Raw genomic sequence first — 15659 nt, 5'->3', positions numbered from 1 at the left:
GACGCAACGGTTGGGATAAACAGAGAAAGAAATAAAGGCAAACTACGAAAATTCACCATAACTGCCCGAGACAGTTTCCACGATCAATAATGATGGGGTACGTTTCCATGTAGGAATGGTGTCACATTCCATTACAAGTGACGTGAACTACATTACAAAAAAAGTGGTTTATTGATCCGGAAACATCACAGCATTGCGTGGCGTCAAGATACTTCAGAAAGTTTGAAAAAAAAAAAAAAGAAAGAAAAAAATCCCCGCCACAGAAACCAGGCATAGCCTGTCAGGTATTGATATATTTTTTTGAAGCGGCTCAGCGGGGATGTCTATCTGCGATTGTAAAACAGCCTCTGCATTGGAATCCTTCACAAGCAAACTCCTGCTGTGAATCTCCCGGCGTAAGACATTTTCTGCCACAAGAATATCTTTGTACAGCAGCTCCATGCCCGCTCTGTGCACCAACACCATTCAAGGGATCCAGCCATTTAAAAATCAAAGAGAAATCATTAGCAGACGGTCAGTTCCAGATATCTAACAGAGACGTGAGACACCGCTTTCAACAGAATCCTAATAACACTAAAAAAGGAGACAAAGCTCTCATTAAAACTTGACTGTAGCGCCACAATGCAACTCCATTTACCGCAGAATGTGTTGATAGCGATCCATAATATCTAGCTGTTCATCAACTTTTAGACATTAGTCGTAGACTGTATATTTTGTGTGTATATCAGTCTGACGCAGCTCTGTTTCCTGTTAACAAACCTCTCTAAATCTCTTCTATAGTGATAACTTGGCATCAGTGAGCCAACAATACGAAGGCTTCTGAAATCAATGCACTGCAGCGGCTCTAAAGATCCCTTCATCGCAGTGGGTGTCCCCCTTAAATGACAATGACCTCGCAAAATGTCATACGCTCACTCCTAAAAAGGGTGCATCAGATGCCTCTTTTAGAGCTCATTATCCCGTCTACAGACCAAATCTACATCGTGTCTGCCGCCCGTGTCTGTTTCTGCTCAACTGTGTTTATGGCGCGCACTTGGAATACCAAATAAGGAAGCCACGCTGCATGATGCATGCTTTTGGAAATTACAACTGTGACAGCAGGCTAAATGATGGGCTGATAATAAAGCTCAGAGGGAAAAGTCATGTCTGTGCAACAGATGGCATGCACAGACATATTGAGAATTAGATTCAGAAAAAAAAAAAAATTCTTCCCCGAAGTGCAATTAGGACGAATATGTATATATATAAAATGATACAGAATTATGGACAAAAACTTCTGTTTTACTTTATTTCAGGGACAGTTGCACAATTGCGTGTGTGCGTGCGCCTGATAATTAAATATGCATTTATTAACACAGAGTTCTTGTTTAGATGTTACTTAGCATTCATTTATTCATTTTCTACACCTGATTCTGGCCTGACCTGGTGTTACACCCTGGATAAAATCGCCACTTTAGAACAGGACCACGTTGAAAGACAAACAACCACTTGCACTCCCACTTACGGACAATTTAGAGTTCCTAATTCAGCTCACGTGCATGACTTTGAACTGTGAAAGGAGGCCAGAGAACCTGGCGAGAACTCATGCAAACACAGGGAGACCATCCAAACGCCACACGGAGAGGGCCCGGGCCTGGGAATCAAACCAGCGACCTTCTTGCTGTGAGGTGAACCGGGACTCAAACATTGCATGCAACAATCGAAATAAATAAATAATGATAAATGTAAGAAAAACCTGCAAAAACAGATATTGTGTAAGGTGAATGTAGTCTTTAAGCCACCTTATATACCACTGACTTCAATCAGAGGAGCAGCTAATCAACTAGGCATGTGTGACTCACCAGGATCATTTTTCTGGGTGCTGCACCGCTTATGCAATCCATTAGTTGTTGTTGTTGCATTTCAATTCAACTTTATAGCAAAGAAGATAAAAAACAATCCATGCTGAATTTTTCCCCCCACATATCTTTAGACAAATGACAGCAATACAATTTGTTGCCAGCACTTCATCAGAATGAGCTGCGTCCAGTGTTTGACCACTTGTTGAATGCAGTTCAGTCAATAACTTGTCTCTTCAAATGCAACGAGAAAAAGCCCCAAATCGCTGCTGACACGATCATCTCCAGGTCTCTCCTTTTTTCCCCCCATGAAACTAATTCTCTGTTTTCTCCCCAGATTGTTGGGTTGCACAACGCTTTAGGATTCAAGGGCCACTCTGGTTGAGTATCAACAAAAACAAGATTCTAACAAGGCACTGGCCTTTACAAACACAGATGCGAAAACTTTGTACTTGTAAAAGAAACCTTGCAGGCAAAAAGCATTTCTTTTTGACACAAACCCAAACAGTCATGCAATAGCATGGGATCTAAGAGCATTCTGGTTGAGTCTCAACAAAAACAGAAGAGCATTCTCACTGAGTCTCAACAAAAACAGGGTGCATTAGCCTTTACACTAAAACAAAGAAAAACAATTTACTTGCCTTTGTAGACAAACCTTTGACACCAAACCACTGTCTTAACCCTTCAAAGCCAGAAAATGTATTCATTTATTTTTTATTCATGTATTCATGTAATTTTTTTTACAGTGGTCTGACATTTTTCAACGTGCAGTTTGACCAGCACATGCCAACAGCAGTTATTCAAAAGTAATAGAATTGATGCTCAGCTACAAGTCCTTGCTCACACAGCTTCCATTCCAGATTCCACAGCTTCCATTCTTCCATTCTTCCAGAATTGGGAACCAGCCCAAGGAAGAAGGAATGCTCCCTCAAAGCCGTGTTTTTGGTGCAATCTGGCTGAAGATCAGGACCCCCCCACTCACACACACACACACACACACACACACACACACACACACACACACACACACACACACACACACACACACACACATTAGTTTTCTACAACCAGGCAATGAAAGAATATGTAGTCCTCATTCTGGATGATGAGGGAGGCAGCTGGCATCCAAAACACTGTTTCAAATTTGAGGTGCTGAGTCAAGACTAAGATGTGTTCTGAATTTGAACTGAGTGCTAAATGTTCATTTTAGGATAATAGAAATGTTAAAGTTTAAATGTTACTCCCAAATTGGCTTGCACGCAGTGGCCATGGTTTTCTGTTTGTGGAGTAAAAACCTGCAATTATCTGAACACAGGCTGCTCACCTCTCAGGAGGGGGTACAAAAGCAATTATTACAGACCTTTGTAAAAGTATAAAATGTCAACCCAACTCTAAGGCCCATCTTCATACATCCAGAGCTCTTTTTTTTTTTTTTTTTTTTACTACACTTCCAGATTTCAGCAACTGAGTTTCTATATTATAGCAAATAATCAGCATCATATTGTTAATTTATCAGTTTAAAAAATAATATTGTTCAGAAACAATGAAAGCTAAGAGCAGCTATTGCCTTAATACCGCTCTACTTAATATTTTGTAATGTAACCTTTATAAAAAATGCTGTGGTTTGTCTCAGACTTTTGTGAAAATTTCTCGGGCCTTCCTTTAATTTGCTGTCTGTAGCAGCAGGAGCTGGGTGTGGCCAAACATACTTGGTCTCAATCTCCCTTTATGCTCCAATTAATGGGAGCGTTGACTCACCTGGTGCCTTGACTTGTCAACAGTTCTCAGAGCTTAGAAGAATTGTATAGGGAACGCAACCTATTTTTAAACACAATTTCGGGACTGCAGCCAACAGCCAGGTCGTCTGAGTAGAATTCAGCCTGGCTAGACAGTTAAACCTCTTATCTTTCAGTCAAGCCAGTGTCAGTCTCCGGCCAAATGAACTAAGGAGTCAGCGTAACTCTTGGATGCAGAATTAACACCATTTCCTTCTGCCTGCTGTGGCTGATTTGCACAGAATGTCTCCCAAGTTGTTTGCATTTTTCAGTGGAAACCACTGAAATGGTGTAAAGTAAACTCCAGAGGGTTTTACACTGACTGCGTGGTGCCTCATTCACTCCTTTTTTGACGCCGCTTCCAAACAAAGTAATTCCCATTGGGCATATTAGCAAACGGGAAAACAAAGGAACTTTTGTGCTGTTTGTTGTGTTTCGGAGTCTTTGAGCTAAACCATTTTGTATTTATGGAAAAAACAGAAGGTGGCGGAAGCCACACAGAAATGCGTATTGAAGCTGATGCTTTTGTTCCACTGACGAAAGAGAAGAAAGCCCCCGTTCCTGTCAAACTGCCGCGGATGAGAATATTTAAACGCTGAGCCACCTCCACGTTTGGAGGACCACAAACACAGCGTGGCAGTGTAACGTTTTCCCCGGCGTGGAGTGCAGCCCGTCCTAATGATCCGCTTCAAGTGGGACACTGGCGTTGCGGCAGCACCAGAGGCAGTGACATAATTAAGAGGCAGCGGGCCGGACTATCAAAGAGCTCAAGTGACAATTATGTTTTCTCTGTGCTACAAACACTTTGGCGATGCGGTGAGGGAACGCGGCGATCACGTCCCGGTGGCATTACGGCAGCTGCAGAGGGCGTGGCCTCGTGCACAGCTTGGGCTAATGGCATCTCTTTAATTGCACACTAAAAGGAGAACAAATCCTGCTGGCTGTTCCCTGCAGAGGTCGACGCAGCAAATTCATTCCCATGCTCTGCTTTGTGCTGTGACCTTGCTGATGATCGAACCCGGGACCTACTGTCTCAAGGCGACCGCTCTACCACCGGGCCGCTGTCACTAATTGCGGGCTTTAGACCCACTGAAATAAGCAGCCACAGTCAGTGATATGACAGTCGAGGATATGAAGCAAACTTCCCATGTCTAATGTAGTTCAGGGGAGTGGCTCCTTGACCCTTCATATTTTTCTTGCTTTCGCCAAAATCCATATTTTTTTGGCTTCTGGCCTTTTCAAGTAAAGCTACAGCTCTATGACAAAGGCATCCAATGTGGACTGCTTTATGTGAGGGACTCAAGGCCTCGAGGTGAAAGTGTTTTCTTTACACATTCTGTTTTCATATCTGTTATTACCAGTTGGAGATTCTGCACCGGAGATTAAAATCAGAAAAAAGTCCTGTAAAACAGGAAAATAAGGCTTTTAATAAACACTGAACTGTCAGTGTGATTGTTCTTTGTTTTCTGGTGGTTTTGTTTAACTTTACTGAAATGAAGACCAAATTAAGAAAAGATATACCGGTACTTGCTCCTCAAGGATAAACCCTTTAATGTTTTAGGGCTTACTTCCCTGCCATTGAGAATGTTTTCTTTGAAAGGCAAGTTCAAAACAGCCAACATGCCTTCAAGAAGCACTAAACAGACCAAGAGCAGGGTTTATGTGCAGGCAACTGGGAGAAATTCATCATATTTCACTACAGATCATATATTAAAATTGCATATAGAGCAGCGGGGACCCACTGGGTTGAGCTTTTTTTTTATCTGCATTAATTACATTCAAACAACTCTCCATTTGCCTCCGCTTCTGGGTGGGGAGTTGTTTGCTGGTTGCTGTTGGTTGCTTTTTTTTTTGGACTGTTTATTTTCTGTTACATTAGAAAAAAGAACGACAAAAAGGGGTGACTCTTAGTGGAATGGGATTACATAACTGACATAACTGTGCCATGTGATGCAAAAGCCAAACATCACAATAATCACAAAGCACATCACATCTCAGCACTTTGAGAAAAACAGGTCACTTTGTGAGGAAAGCGTTGCACGACAAGGGAACAACTGGAGTTGCTTCATGTTCAACCTTATATGGTGTTTCTTCCTGTTTTTGCCTCACTGTCTGTATCACTGGGTGATCTTATCCTCTGTAATTTCTATCCAGTCCACACTCTACACCCTCAGACCACACTACATTGCAGAAAATATATATAATTACCTCTAATGAGGAGGTTGTGTGTGTGTGTTTTTTTGGGGGGTTATTTTTGTTGGCTTTCCAATTTGTCCCCTCGATTACTGGAAAACTACCCTCTGTGGCACTGTGACACGTACTGCAATGTTTTCTCGTCAAGGCAAGGTCAATTTCACGGGCTGATCACCAGAAATGTGTCCAACACAGCAGGTCAATGAAGGCTGTAACAAAAACACGGGTCTGTGCGGAGGTGCTCAACAAGCTCAAGAGGGACATAATTACAGATTGAGAGGGTCCACTTCAGAAAAGCACATATTTCTTTCTGAGCGGGAGGTACTTATGGAAATATATGCGCCATATGGGCATATTGTGGTTACGTTAACATATTTGCATAAGAGGGAATAACTTTTGCAGGTATTCCTGAGGAGCTTTCATAGTAATTCAATGGGGCCTTTTGCCACTGTTGCCCAGTGGATGTGCTTGTGAGTGAACGTTTGTCAACATATTGTCATGGTCGGTTGTTTTAGTGATTCCTGTTTTATTTTGATGATCTCCCCTTGTGTTTTCTGTGTTTGACTTCCTGTTCCTGTTTTCCTGCCTATTTTGTTGCCCCATTATTTTCACCTGTGTCTCGTTGTCAGTCCTGCCCTTGATTGTTCTCACCATGTTCACCTGCCCTCTTGTAGAAATAGTCCTTGGCTGTGTCTCAATGCAGAGTCTGCGTCCGTCGGAGTATGCATTTAAAAGGAAGTTGCGTCATAGCACTGCGCAAAGGCTTGTCCCAATTCCCAAAAGTCCAAAGGACGCTCCAAATGCACTCTCAAAAAAGCGCCCTACTTTTAGCCGTTTCGAAGGATACACCGCCACTATCCTTCGCGTCCTTCGGTATCCCAGGATGCTTTGCGAGCTGCTGCAAAGCATCATGGGATCCTGGGAAGTCAGCTGAAATTAGCGGCATGTACTGGCAAAGACACAATGTATAAATTTAAGTATTGAAATTTCACATAAAATATTCAGTTTTTAACATAGGGTTTTTACTTATTTGATCATCCAACGGCATCGTTAGATGCCATTGGATGATCAAACCAGGAAATACGCCGAAGGCTAGACCGTCCCATGTGGTTACTGGGGAAGCAGGTTTGGGTTCGTCCTTCTTGGCCGGGTCCTTCGGAGGACGCTTCCCTCAGACGGAGGACGCTCCGTTCGAAGGATGCAGAGCCTGAATTGAGACACAGCCTTTGTCTCCCTTTGGTTCTTCATTCATCTGAGTTGCCTTATTTGGCCCATGTACATTGTATCCAGGTCTGTAAGTCAGTTTTGTTTATTTTTTCAGAATGAGTCTCCCACCTTGGTTTTGGTTAATGTTTACCCATGAGGACACCCTTTGTTGAGCTTTGTCCATATCAATAGATTTCTGTTTCCAACGCCACACAAATATCAATATTATAGAATTGCAATCATTTCCGACCTTCGCTCTCTGCGTCTTGGGCCTCAGGTGAAGGGCTGTCTTGTCCCCAGTCTCCTGCGTGACAGATCTGCACCACCAGGAGCCGTTTCAGCGACACCAGGTCGGCGTCTTTGAGTCCCATCTCCAACTGGCGGACCAGGTGCCGTCCTGGCTGGCTGGTGACTATGGTAACCTGTTGAAATATTTAAAATAAATCATATAAACATATATATATATACGTATACATACGTATACATATACATATATATATATATATATATATATATATATATATATATATATATATATATATATATGTATGTATATGTATATGTATATATATATATATATATACATATGTATATGTATATGTAATGCAAGCCTATATGTATATAGGCTTGCATTATAATTCATTTTACTAAAACACTATGATGCATGCTTTGCACAACTGTTTGCCTTTTTTTGTGTTCCACTTCCAATCTATTTTTATAAATCCAACAGTGGCTAGTTCCTAGGTGGCAACAATTAAAGGCCGCACCAGGAGCTTTGTCACTTACTTATTAGGCTTACAACTCTGTGCAAGGGAGAGAAAAGACTATTTTAATTATAACGCGATGCAGCTGTTCCAGCCCAAAACTCATTCCAGAGCTCATTTATGAATAGACAACAAAAAAGATCCAACTCATATTTTCAGCTGTCATATTTGCAGGCAATTAGGCCAAAAGAAAACCACATTAAAGCACTTTTTGAGGATGACTGTTGTGTTTTAGGGAACACACATTCCATAAATTTCTGTGAAAAAAATCAGCTGTAGCGGCTTTCCTGGTCCCACCAAAGCAAGTTCTCTTGGAATGAAAGAGCAGGATACCATATGTTATATCAACACGTCACATCTTTTGAACCGCTCTCATGCATTACATCTATAATTTGAACTTTCCCAGAGGGCAAGTTATCATTATCTCCCACGTCGCAGTGATGCGAGAGGGCAAAACTGGCTGTAATGTGGCGTGAAATGGACTTCCAGCTCAAACTTTTGATATAAAGATGATGACTTCACAAGGAGATTTTTGCCAAAGATGTTCTCCAATAAGAACTTGCAATCTGATGATGTCGAGAGAGACGAAGTAAGTTTTCTGTAGCATTCAACGTCAGCAACACTTGTACAGCAGATGATGTCAAGCAGAGTGACATCCAATAAGGATCGTTATTGTCTCTGTGCTTCCTGCTGTCCGCCTTGATATCACTTATCCGAAGGATATACAGTAGATCGGCGTAAACCACATACACAGAGATGATATATGAAGGAAAATCTGCGTTGTGTCACTCAATCAGCAGCACAAACAGGACACTGTGTCCGTGTTATGTCTGTGTGCCCTTACAGCAGCAGTTGTGTGCTGCTTGCTGTCTGAAACAGTGCCTCTTAGTGTAATCATCTGTCCAGTGCCTCCTCACAATTTTCAGAAATCCTCGTCAACAACCCAGAGTCCTTGCACCCTGAGGACATGACGCTGAAATTTAACAAGGACACCAGTGACCAGCGTCATTGCCCAAGCGGCTCCCTTAATGCCTGGCATTTTAACCGGACAAATGGGATTCTGTAAAAAGGGAAATGTCAGCTAAGACGCCATTTCCTCCACAAAACTCTCATTTGCTGTCATCTCGTTGATGCGCTTAACACAATTGTGAAGCTGGCCGGAAATTACACGAGATAAAGTTGGACAGATGATTGTATTAAATGTGCTGTATCAGAGGAGGAGATCTCTTAATGATGTGAAATAATAACTGCAGGGTGGCATGGTCCTGTTGTGGTTGTTGTGGCTGATTCAGGATCGATTCCCAGGAGTCTTTCTCTGCTTGTGTCTGGGAGAACATGTACAACTTTAAGTTCTTCTTCTGTCTTGCATGGATTCATTACAGACAGGCTAATCACCCCCAACAGTCCAAAGCTATGTACACTAGGTTATTGTGCAATGCTTAAATAGGCGTGAGTGTGACTGAAGTCACAGACTTGTCTAGGTTTTAACCCCGCCTCCACCCAAGGTTAGCTGGAGGAGGCGGGAGGAGTTAACACCTTCTTTTCCAGGCTCCCATTGCTTTATAGTTTCCCACTTATACCTCACTTCAGTTTTGGGTAATTTGAGAATAAATAGATGACATTCCGCAGCTTTTTGACAAAAATGTTTGACTGATCGCCATGTATACAAACTGCATGAGAGGACAACACTTTGAAAAGTAAACAAAGCTGTACTTCATGCAAGTATGAATCATTTATAAAAGTCTATTTTTATATATGTACTTAAGATATGGCCTGGGGTTATGAATACCCTAAATCCTACTTCAAAGTGGGCTTGACAAGGATTGAGGGATGCAACAGTGATTTAAATGCTTTCTGTAGTTTGACTATTTTGCATTTAGATCTGATATCGGATGGGGAGAGGGAGATCAGAGCTACGGTGAGGTCTCTATTTCTGGGGAGTCTATTCATCAGCGGTAGATGAAAATAGCCACTTTCCTGCATTTAAAATGAACACCAGAGGGTTCAACGTGGACTGTCTGGTCGGCTGTAAAAGAGTTGTCTGACACCAAAATGGAGCAGCGAACAGAGGTTTGTTTAAAATTTTAAAGAATGCAAATTGGATTTTCTATTCACTATTTTGCTGCTGCTAAATACACTATTTTAAAAGATTTTTTTTTTCCCAGACAGAAGTGGAGCCACTTTGCTGCATTAGCATCTAGTCCAAAGCTTGAATATTAAACTGGTCGCTTCAGTCTGCAGCTGAGCAAAATGTTCCTTCACATTTATCCAGAGAGACGGAAACCATTCAAGTTCACTCATTACCAAAATACTGAGTATATACTCATTTACAAGCTCTAATACATTATTTACGTTATACTTCAATCTAACTCTGGATGAGACAGATTCTATTTGTGGTGTCTTTTCAGGTAATGTAATGTAGTTTTAAGGTAGACTACAAGCTTTAAATGAGTGACTTCTTAGGTTCCATCTTCAGAATCTCTATTTTCTTCACCAAAGATCATGAATTAACCAATGGGCTTTTCTTTTTCTCAAACAGCTTTATCTCTCTGAACTTCTGCACTGATCTCCATAATAACCAACTTCATGAAATAAGCTACTGGAATGCTCCAAGAACATTACCTGAGCACAGAAATCAGTAAGGATGTACTGAACACATATGGGATGGCGTTGGGAGTTGTTGCCTTGAATGTCTAAATGAATGTGATGTGGCATGATGTCGAGAATGACTATGAACTAAGTATGCACAATGTGGCAATCATTACAGAAAACTAAACTTTCTATCATAATCACACTTAGTTGTGTGTGCTAAACCATAAAAGAGTAAACAAAGTTTGTGGTTCATATTTTAGGCTCTTTAAAACAGCCTATTATTTCACACTGAACGTTGCAAACATGAAATTCTCTCAATCACTTTTAATTAAACATTGGAAATGGTTTTCATTAAACACTAAAATGTTCATATAATTGTTAAGCACAGCTTGACCAATTTTCATGCACTCATAATGATAAGCAGTTATTTCATGAAACTGGTCATAATAAAGTTCAATGCAGAAATGAGCCAGCAACCCCAAACCTTTGGACGGTAGTGTTCATCAACTCTTATTTCGGGTGAGTAAACAAGTCATTAATCAAATAGGTTTCCCGATACTTTACTTCTAGGTAACTTTCTCTGCCAGAATTATGGAGCAGTTTGGCAGAAAATAACATTTGTACACTAATGATGAGTATGACTAATGAAATGAGATTTCTTCCTCCCAACCAAAAACCTACTGATTTGTTATGCATAGCAGTTTAAAGTTACACAGTATTCATGTTACTCTCTCAAGTTAGTTTAGGGTGTGGAGTAGGAATTAAAAAAAAAAAAAAAGGCACATTCAACAATGTGGTTTAAAATAGAAACACTTCACTTGTATTTCTGAGAGAAAAATCATTTCCCCACCTCCAAAAATATGTTGTTGTTTCTGGTCTGCTTGGTGCTGCTGCTGTGCCGCATGCGCTGTTTAAATTGCTGCAGACTGTCCAGCACAGCCTGTTGCAACAGCTCGCCTCCCCTGGCTGCCCCTCTGAAGCAGCCGTCGCCGGAGATCGACCTCAGCTCCTCCACACAAGACCGCAGCCTGGCCAGGTTGCCGCGAAGGTGCTGGAGTTGGACCGTGAAGCATAGGGACAGAAAAACAATGAAAATGGGAACGGAATTAGAATTAGAAACCAAACTCTAAAATCTTCAATTTGTATCTTTTATTTTACCACAAAAGGCAGAAGACACTCCTGCTGCCTGCTGATGGTGAACAAACTAAGCATTGGGATTCTTGTGGGTCCATCCAGACTGCAGGCCAGGGACAGGAAATTATCCAGAGCATCGCAGATCACCTTAGATGTCTCCGACCAGTATGGTAGTAATTTCTCAATAATAAGGACCCTGGCTGGTTGCCGCAGAAACGATAGGGATGAGTGAGGTAAGCTCCCAGAGTTTGAGGATCCCCCTGTCCTTTTTCTGTTTTCCATGGACATCTGCCAAGCAAACACAATAGGTGAGTATTCAAAGACCAAAAAAATAAGAGAAAGGGGGAATGTGTTAAAATGAAAAGAATGAAAAAGAAAAACTGACAGTGGCCCTTCAATACAGTTAGAAATGTAAAAAAAGAAAAGAAAAACTTGTTGCCAAATGCTTGCATGCATGAAAACATAAATTTAGTGTGAAATCATTAAGCGCTGATTACTTGTCACTCATTACCCTGGGCCATCTGAACTAATATTGCCAATACTGTGGAACAACAACTAACTCACAAGCGACACACTGTTATGATGGAAAGATAAGAATGTCACAGAAAATCTGCTGCTTCTTGAATGAAAATGGGTCATAACAGCACCTCGATGTCAGAGACGATGGTGAAAAGAGAGCACGCACAGAAAAGTGTAGTCTGTAGCAGTACTGTATGAATATCAAGATGTGCAGCCAATGCATTTCAGCAGGATTCTGAACTATTTAAATGACAAAGCCAGGTGGAGGCTGCATCAAACAAGGAAAATGAAAACTGGGGGCCAATGTTTTGGCAAATGAATCGATCCAGTTATCATCACAGTGTTGATAAATAATCACATTAATAAAATGGAAGAGAACCCAATACCTTAATGTCTTATGGCGCAACAGCATTTTCATCCTTTACCAACCACTGTGCGATGTGTAGAGAGTTTATTTTAGTGAGACATAATTTGGCTAAATTAGGTAGTTTTCAAAGTCTTACAACAGCCTGTCTGTGGAAATCATTCATTTCCGTATCTGTGAGTGGTGTCACCGTGACCGGAAGAAACTCCCTGAGCGGCAACATTAATACCCTTTGTGTCCATCAGTACAAGCAGTCGCATCCTCCTCAGCAACCCAAATATATTAAATGTTTGAAACATTTATCAACGAATACTATGAGTACCAAGATATGATCAATAATGTAAGTTCATCACAGGAAAATAAATAATTAAGTGTAACTACACAAAAAAATGTAAGAAATAAAAGGGTGATACTATACGGAGCAAAACACACGTTTCAACTCAGCACAAAGATAGGTATCCAACAAAGTGCCCTTTGAAAAATAGCCGGCGCTAACTTTACTTCTATCAGCGTAGCAGCAAGCCAATTGACAGCACTAATCCCTTCTGATTGGAAGCTTAGCACGCTGTATTATCTGAGCTCTTTAAATCCACTGTCCTGAAACCCTCCTCCATTCTTTTCCCTGCGGAGAACGTTTGTTTTACTGATAATAAAGGGCATATTGTGTCAAAGTGTGTTAAATTCTTCATCTCTTTACCCTCCTTCTCCACGGTCTGATAGCTAAGCCGCATCCATCCAATTCGTGGCAGAGATCTCACACTTTATATCAGCCTGAAAACTTTGAGCCACCCTCTCCCGTGGCGATATTAATCAATAACATTTACTTCAGTCCAACTGGAATATTGCATACACCCCCCAAAAGTGACATTTTGATTTTGGTCGCAAAAACGCGTCACATTTAGATTTTTATCGACACAATGGCGACATTTCCCAACGTTAAAAGATGGCAACGTGTTGAATGCAAGTTAAGAGGGCTTCAAGGTGAAACGCAGTTTGACAAACATATAAACACAAAAAGACTGTTTGCTGAAATTCATGGCGTATTTCTGAAGCCAGTATTATTACCAGCCATGCTCTTACAATATCACTGCTTGGTCTTCACGTCAACAGAACGTTGCCAATTTTGCATTGTTTACGCCATTTTACCAAACGTCATGAACTGGGAATACACTGTTAGCTAATTATTACCTTAGTTTGTTTGTGTTCCTCTTTTCTGGACTCTCGTTACTTAAAATATCTGCGAAATTAGTCGTAATGAAACGCAGTTGCGCTTGACAGCGAAATACAAAAGACAATTTGATTTCGAGCTAGCAAAATAACACAAATTGGCGATACTTGAACCTATTTATATTTCAAGCTTTCTGTTCATTGTACCACTTTTCCTTCAATCGCTTTAGCAACAAAGATTGTCTAAGAATAAGATGGATCACTACAACGCGAATCCTTTTTTTTTTTTCCCCCCCAGAGATCCATTTTAACGGTGCAGTGCATCTGTAGAGAGCAGCTATGTCACAGTGAATTCACTGTTAAAGTTAATTGGAAGTTTTGAAAACTATACCTATTGTGCATACTGATTCCTGTACTTTCTGTTCAGTTTGACAATTTTGTTGACCATTCTCATTTAGGTCTTAGGAGAAAATGCCTTTAAAATGATCGCTGATGGTAAAATGAAAGAGAACATATTCGCCTACACATTTGAAAACTTTATTTCACAATATCTGCATTTTGTTATGTGCTCCTCTGTGTTTTTAGTCATGAGGGAGGTTTAGAGAAGATTACAAAAAAGTATGTATGATTTTTGGGTATTATGGTGTCAATGCCTGTGTGTGTGTGTGTGTGTGTGTGTGTGTGTGTGTGTTGTGTGTGTGTGTGTGTGTGTGTGTGTGTGTGTGTGTGTGTGTGTGTGTGTGTGTGTGTTTTAAGTACTGTGGTGTCTGTAAGAGGCTTTGGTGGATGCACGCTTCTAAAAAATGAGAGCTGACTGCTGCAAAGTCACGTTGCTTTCCCTTCTGACTACTGACTCACTTGCTTTTTACACACACACACAGAGGCGCGCGCGCATTGACACATGCACACACGTAAATGCATCCAGGTGGATGAGATTGACATGAAATAACGTGAAAAACATGCTCCATGCAACATCTGCTTATGAGAGATAAGATGTGCGAACTCGTGCCAAAGCTCTGTACCTGACAGAATTATTTGCAGATGACTCAGTGCCCACTGGAGGTCTTGACTTGAAAGCCCTGCTCTGTGTGTGTGTGTGTGTGTGTTTGTGTGTGTGCGTGTGTGTGTGTGTGTGTGTGTGTGTGTGTGTGTGTGCGTGTGTGTTGCCAGATGATCGGGAACTGATGTTGTCATTCAGGAGATGGTAGAAGATTTTCAGAATAGTACTTTTTGGATAAATGTGGTTTTTGAGGACACGTGAGCTTTGATCATGGTGAATCTTATGAATCTATTGAATTTCTTTCACATTTTATTTCTTTCATTAATCTTTATTTTTTGTCTGTGCATTCCTAATTTTCTCTGTTTGTTTGTTCCTTCCTCCTTTCCTTACACTCTTCATTCTTTCTAGCCTATTAGTATATTAAGTTGCTTGGCCTGTCCCAAGTGTGAAGGGCAGTGTGAAGGGACTAGGTGCACTGATATGATTGGGGCTAAATAGCATTTACGCACTGACACGTTTAATGTAAATACACAAGTTTCTTCTAATTTAGCTGTGATAAGCATACACACTTGTAGGTCAATAAGAGCTTTGCGACAGTGCGCTAATCCTTCTTGGGCCTTTTTTTTATTTACTTATGGGTAGATAGAGACAAACTGCCCATTTTTTTTTTTCTTTGCAAGTACTTCACTCACTAGTTGCGTTCTGCGGTCAGGCTTGGCTCCTCTATCCCCTTGACTCTCACTTCTGGCCTCTCTCATGTTCGTGTGCTGGTTGGCTTGAGAGAACATTAAGTCGGTTGTGTCAGGCTGCTTGCTGCACTGAGAAATTTGACTTTAATTCCTTAAGATGGTAAAAGCATGAAATTAGAAAATCCCTCTTGGTACGTCCTGGCAGTTTCAGCGGCCCAGGGTCAGATAGAAGCTGATAGCAGACTTGGTCGTCTAACTTCGGTTTTAATGAGCTCAAAAGTGACGCTGCTTTTCAGCTTACTTTGTCCCATGTTCTGAGATTTTTCATCATCATTTTTCTTGATGCGAGTATACTTGAGTTATTGTTTTTTTTTAGTTTTTTTTTTAGTAATTTTCTTTTAATCATTGACGTACCGTT

At 41.0% G+C, this 15659-nt stretch overlaps 1 protein-coding gene across 3 annotated transcripts in view; it reads right to left on the bottom strand.

Annotated features, from left to right (window-relative positions):
• The window catches only part of m1ap (meiosis 1 associated protein), a 36974-nt gene extending 23214 nt beyond the window's left edge, over positions 1 to 13760 (bottom strand). For 2 of the 3 annotated variants that reach the window (XM_076034096.1, XM_076034099.1), the window contains exons 1-4: positions 13574 to 13760; positions 11527 to 11790; positions 11219 to 11419; positions 7263 to 7434 (exon numbers count right to left, since the gene is read on the bottom strand). In XM_076034096.1, coding sequence (XP_075890211.1) covers positions 7263 to 7434; positions 11219 to 11419; positions 11527 to 11790 — 637 coding nt within the window. In that variant the 5' untranslated portion in view covers positions 13574 to 13760. Of the gene's footprint in view, positions 1 to 7262; positions 7435 to 11218; positions 11420 to 11526; positions 11791 to 13082 lie in introns of all 3 variants that reach the window. The other variant, XM_076034097.1, reaches the window with a different exon arrangement.
• Positions 13761 to 15659: the final 1899 nt, after the last annotated feature.

This window comes from Nelusetta ayraudi, unplaced genomic scaffold (genome assembly GCF_046127955.1).
Source record: "Nelusetta ayraudi isolate G7.1 ecotype Tasmania unplaced genomic scaffold, CSIRO-AGI_Nayr_v1 ptg000042l, whole genome shotgun sequence".
In the NCBI taxonomy this organism is placed as follows: domain Eukaryota; kingdom Metazoa; phylum Chordata; class Actinopteri; order Tetraodontiformes; family Monacanthidae; genus Nelusetta; species Nelusetta ayraudi.
The sequence above is the reverse complement of the archived record's forward strand: the minus strand, read 5'-3'. Positions and strand labels throughout refer to the sequence as shown.